Here is a 5,084-nt window from a genome sequence, read left to right as displayed (position 1 = left end):
TATCCAATAAGACTCGCGCGCGCATGCGTGCTACATCTCCATCTAAAAAATATAGATACCTCCAGATTTTTTAGGCACAGTTTATATTACGATTTTATGTGCTAATGACAAAGAATAAAATTTAGTTTTTGAATTACATAGATATTTTTCTTTATATAGTATATAGTAAGATTGCTGTTATGATATGTTCAATTTTAGGAAATGAGATGGTTTACTGGAAGGAATTTAAATTATAGGTGTACAAATCTGTATTGACAAAATGACTCATACGCTATTGATATTGGTATTGTAGGTATAATATTTCCTCTCTGGTATGATGTAATAAATTAAGATATTAAAAGATTTCTATAGCATGATGATTAAAATTATGGCATTTTAGTAATAGACTAGTCGATTAGTGGATTGAATTAACATGTTGATGCGTTTAAGCTCGAACATTATTCAATGATAGTGAGCTTTCCATAAAAACAGCCCAAAAGTATTTAATTTATTATATGTAAATTTGTATAATTAAATTGTTTATATTCACTCGTGTAGAAAGGTATTGAAGTATAGTTAAGGAAATAAATATAATAATAGAAGAGTTTTCACGAACTTACAAATTTTGTAGAGTAAAAGATGTACCTATGTATATAGTAAATTTGTAACAACACTTCTTCTTTGATATACTAAATGTTATCTATAAGTTATATCTATAGTCAACTCATACAAAATAAGAAGGAGCTAAAATTCCTCATCGATTTTTTTTAATTTATCATAATTACATAAATTACTTTTTTATTGTAATTCATAAATTAGTATTTCATAAAAAATATTACATAATATATAAATTATACATACGCTTATAAATATATACACGATATAAATTTTTGATTCAAATAAAATCATTAATTTATTTGAGAAATATGTAATCTGTTTTTAATATCTATTTACAATAAGGAATTTTTTAAGGTATATTTCCAAATTAATTTTGATCAATGCACTAGATTTTTATAGACAAGGTCATATAAACTAGTATATACATATGTAGAAAACTTTCTAAATTCGAAGAATGTAAGATATATTTTTAAGTTATCAACTTTTAATACAAAAGTAAAATTGACTTCTGTATTGTACATTGGTTATATATTAAAAGAATTGAATATATCTTGTCTATCATAATTTTCAATTATCTTAGTAATCCTTTTATTGACCTCCTTATGTTCTATTCATATTACAGAAGAAGATATTAAAAGAGCATATTTTTTTCTCTCCATATGAAGCAACAATTTAAATAAATAACAATTTAAATAAATTTATAATATCATACAGAAAGAAATAATACAGCTGAATCAGAAATACTGGAACTGTAAGTACTCTTGTGATAAGATAAATTTTGTTAAATTGCTTATCATCACGTGCAAGAGAAGTAAAGGGAAAATTATTGATACCACCAGATAAGACTACCACTGTAGAACTACTTATTAAAGAGACTTTGATATCAACTCAGATTTATACGAGAAGATTCCAAAAGAATATTCTTTGCAACAATTTAAAAAATTATGGCAAATACCAATAAAGATCACGCAAAATTAAAGGAAGTAAGTGCTTGTTTTACTGAGAAAACATTAAAAGATATATTATATACCGTGCATAATGGAAAAGAAGTGAATGTATTGAGTTGGGAATTTACTGGATCAAGTGCCACTGGGGACAATTATTTATCAACAATTTATAAGATTAAAGTCACTGGTGCAGTAGATGGAAAAAAAGTGCAAGTTGATTTGGTGGTTAAAGCTCTACCAAAAAATGAAGGTAGAAGAAAGACATACAGAAGTGCAGAATTTTTTAGCAATGAAATTCTATTTTATACAAAGGTAAAAAGATAATTAGTTCATTCATTCATAAAATTCATTCATTTAAGATATTTTTTAGATAATTCCAAAATTCGAGATGTTTGTAAAAGAAAAAAATCAACCTCAAGCATTATGCATTCCACGTTATTTTGCTTCTGTTATGGATGGTGAAAATGATTTTATAGCATTGGAGGATGTTACTTTTTTGGGATATAAAACAATAGGTAGACAAAATTCTCTAGATGAAGAGCAATTCAAGATAATTTTAAAAAGTATGGCAAGATTTCATGCAGTTTCTTTTGCATTCAAAGATCAAAATCCACATGAATTTAGGGAAGTTGTAGAGTATTTGCATGAAACATACTATAGTAATGAACATTGGAATTGGTACAAGAGATTCCATGTAAGATTATTAATCTTATAATTTTCAATGTTTAAGCATTGCAGAATATTACAATGTTAATTAATTATTTTCAGGAGAAGATAGTAGACATTACTAAAAATGCCTTAGCTATAGAATATCCTGATAGTGAAGCGGAAAAAAGATTGAAGTCTTATAAAGTTCAAGACTTATATCAAAAAGCAATTGAGTTATGCAATCGTAAATATCATTCAACATCTGTTGTCAGTCAAGGTGATTCATGGATTCCAAATTATATGATCCGGAAAATAACTGAACATGAAGCGTTAATACTTGATTTCCAACTGGCAAGATGTGTCAGCCCAGTCTTAGATCTCTCAACTACTTTTTATTCTTGCACTGATAAAGCACTTTGGGATGAAAAATTTGACGTATTATTACAATTTTATTACAACGAACTATTCAATACCATCACTTTACTTGGATCTAATCCTAGAAACATATATTCGTGGGACATGTTTATGAATGAGGTAAATTGTGTTCATATTTCTCAGTAAATGTGACAATTTTCAGTAATAACACGTAAATCAATTAATTATAGGTAAAAGAACAATTTGTATTTGGTATGATATTTGCAATGGAAATAATTCCAATGGCTTTACTGGATGAGGCATTTGACTTAGATCTTATAAAAGATGATAATGGAATAGATATAGCTGATGTATGGACATTATCATACATTAAAACAAAAGATGGCAGGCTTAAACTGGCAAATATTGTTGTACATGCTGTTGAAAAAGGATTTTTCTAAATCATACAAACAAGTATATTTTATACATAATATTTATTAAATGTGTAGCATTAAATAAAATATAGACAATCTGTATTTGTATAATTTCAATTATAACAACACAGTTTAAGTAAAATATAGTTTGTATAAGAGTAGATATAGATATTCATTATTCATTCTTTTATGAATAATGAGTGTTTTAAAATTCTTTTCTTATCATTTATTTAGGTTAAGAAATCAAGAAAGTTTTATAAGGTCGTTTCGTTTTCATTTATAAAAGAACATCTATTGCCAGAAAATATAATTCACAACTATGAGTATATCTATGAATGAATATTTCATGTTAGAATTTCACAAAAGCAAGCAATTTTATATGAAAGAATACTAGAAATTCGTGATGTATATTTTGATTGTTAAATAACATCACATTTAGGAAAAGTATCTTTACATAAACTGTAAATTTGTGTGACAAAATAATCAGCATACCTTATGCTGATTATTTTTATAAATTTTGATGCTGAACATTATTTGTTAAAATATTACTGGCATCAAAAACAGTAGTATCCTCATCATCTTCCTCATCTAATGGCAAAGGTCGCATTTCAACATCTTGTCTATGTGCAAGAATACCATATTTTCTGACCATTTGGGCACGTGTTTTATTTAACCTATGAAATAACATACGAAGAAAATATTTAATCAAAAATTAAGTCATCAACTTAGGCTGAAAACAGTAACTATTGATTCTAAAGCATCTAAGATTTAATTATCAAAAGACAAATTCAATCTCATAATAAATGCTATATACCTAAAGTTACGGAACACGATATAGGCCAAGACAAGAACACTTAGCCCCACAAACACAAAAAAACCACGCTTCAGAGCTCCAGCATTTAAAGAAGTTGCATGTCCTTCACCCACATGCTGTTGAAAATTCACATTATTAATGATTTAGTAGTAGAGCTTTTGTAATTATTTTTTTAAATGTCTAGGTACATGAAATCAAACCCATTTTGGTTAGATATACTGCAAAATTCAAAAGACAGTGATAGAAACTAAAAGAAACATCACTCCAAGGAAATGTTTATATTTTTGTTGTTCAATGTTGTTCAACTTCAAACACTAACCTCTTTCGTTGTTTCTGTAATATGTGCAGTTTTATTACCATCTGACTGTTTTGAGGTTATATTATTCACAGTTTTGTTAACCTCGAGAATTGGTGTGCTACCAGGTAAGACTGCATTTTGTTGATGTTTTTCTTCATTTACAGAAGTCTGTGCGTTATTTTTTTTCGGAATTACAAAATCTTTATCTACCGACGTTGATTCAGATACAGTCCTGTTTATCCTAAAACTTCCATCGCATACTGCGCTCCGTTCTAATAGGAAGATCAACAGAAATATAAAAACTTCTATCATCTGGATCTTTGAGCGTGTCATTGTTCTGTGTCATTTGTAAAAACGAAATTCTAAGAAGGAAAACAGCGCAGCACTATACGTTGACGTTTAATCACGGGTTCCATGTTGACCCGGCTTATAATACTAACGTTTCAACTCTCGTTTTAACTTCAATCGCTGTTTCGCGGTACACTCGTATATGTGCCGGTGGTTATGAAAGTGGCCTAAGTCATATATTTTTTTCGATACATTTCGAGATACATATTTAAAGTTTTGTGCTTGACGCATGAATTGAATTTTGTTTAACGACACAACGATCGACTCAATTCAATGGTACTTCGCAAATATGGTTTCAAATTATTGTTACGTAAATAAACGCATCGCAAAATAAGTGATAAACTCATTTTTTTTAGATTCTTGGCTTAAGTCATTTTCATAATCATCGGCACATATGCCAAACATACATACATATATTACTATGGACAGTATTCCAGCAAGATGATTTAAATACAGATTATAGAGCGTCACGACACGTATTTATACGGACATATACAGAGATTTACGAAAGTATTCGAACACCTATAGAATTTTTTTACGAATATATTATGCATATTCTACGAAACTTTTTGAAATTTCGTCAGCACTGTAATAAGATTCAACTATTATTATTATAATAATACAATTTGAAACCAATTCGAAAA

The 5,084-nt window shown here is 28.1% G+C and overlaps 2 protein-coding genes across 4 annotated transcripts; one reads left to right on the top strand and one right to left on the bottom strand.

Annotated features, from left to right (window-relative positions):
- Nucleotides 1-159: 159 nt before the first annotated feature.
- LOC126919250 (uncharacterized) lies at nucleotides 160-3,082 on the top strand. Of its 3 annotated transcripts, XM_050728201.1 has the most exons (6): nucleotides 160-288; nucleotides 1,220-1,348; nucleotides 1,490-1,856; nucleotides 1,915-2,238; nucleotides 2,313-2,726; nucleotides 2,798-3,082. In XM_050728201.1, exons 3-6 carry the CDS (start codon nucleotides 1,542-1,544, stop codon nucleotides 3,005-3,007), a joined length of 1,263 nt encoding a protein of 420 aa, XP_050584158.1. In that variant the 5' UTR covers nucleotides 160-288; nucleotides 1,220-1,348; nucleotides 1,490-1,541; the 3' UTR covers nucleotides 3,008-3,082. The 3 variants fall into 3 exon arrangements, with proteins under 3 accessions (XP_050584158.1, XP_050584166.1, XP_050584147.1); XM_050728209.1 differs by lacking the exon at nucleotides 160-288 and having other exon boundaries at nucleotides 1,175-1,348; XM_050728190.1 differs by lacking the exons at nucleotides 160-288; nucleotides 1,220-1,348 and having other exon boundaries at nucleotides 1,430-1,856.
- Nucleotides 3,022-4,783, bottom strand: LOC126919267 (uncharacterized). Its single transcript, XM_050728237.1, has 3 exons — nucleotides 4,114-4,783; nucleotides 3,795-3,910; nucleotides 3,022-3,654 (listed from the first exon to the last, which is right to left on the bottom strand). The coding sequence occupies exons 1-3, from the start codon at nucleotides 4,423-4,425 to the stop codon at nucleotides 3,489-3,491; spliced, it is 594 nt and encodes a 197-aa protein (XP_050584194.1). The 5' UTR covers nucleotides 4,426-4,783; the 3' UTR covers nucleotides 3,022-3,488.
- Between the last annotated feature and the right edge of the window lie 301 nt (nucleotides 4,784-5,084).

This window comes from Bombus affinis, chromosome 1, assembly GCF_024516045.1.
Source record: "Bombus affinis isolate iyBomAffi1 chromosome 1, iyBomAffi1.2, whole genome shotgun sequence".
Taxonomy (NCBI): domain Eukaryota; kingdom Metazoa; phylum Arthropoda; class Insecta; order Hymenoptera; family Apidae; genus Bombus; species Bombus affinis.
The sequence above is the reverse complement of the archived record's forward strand: the minus strand, read 5'-3'. Positions and strand labels throughout refer to the sequence as shown.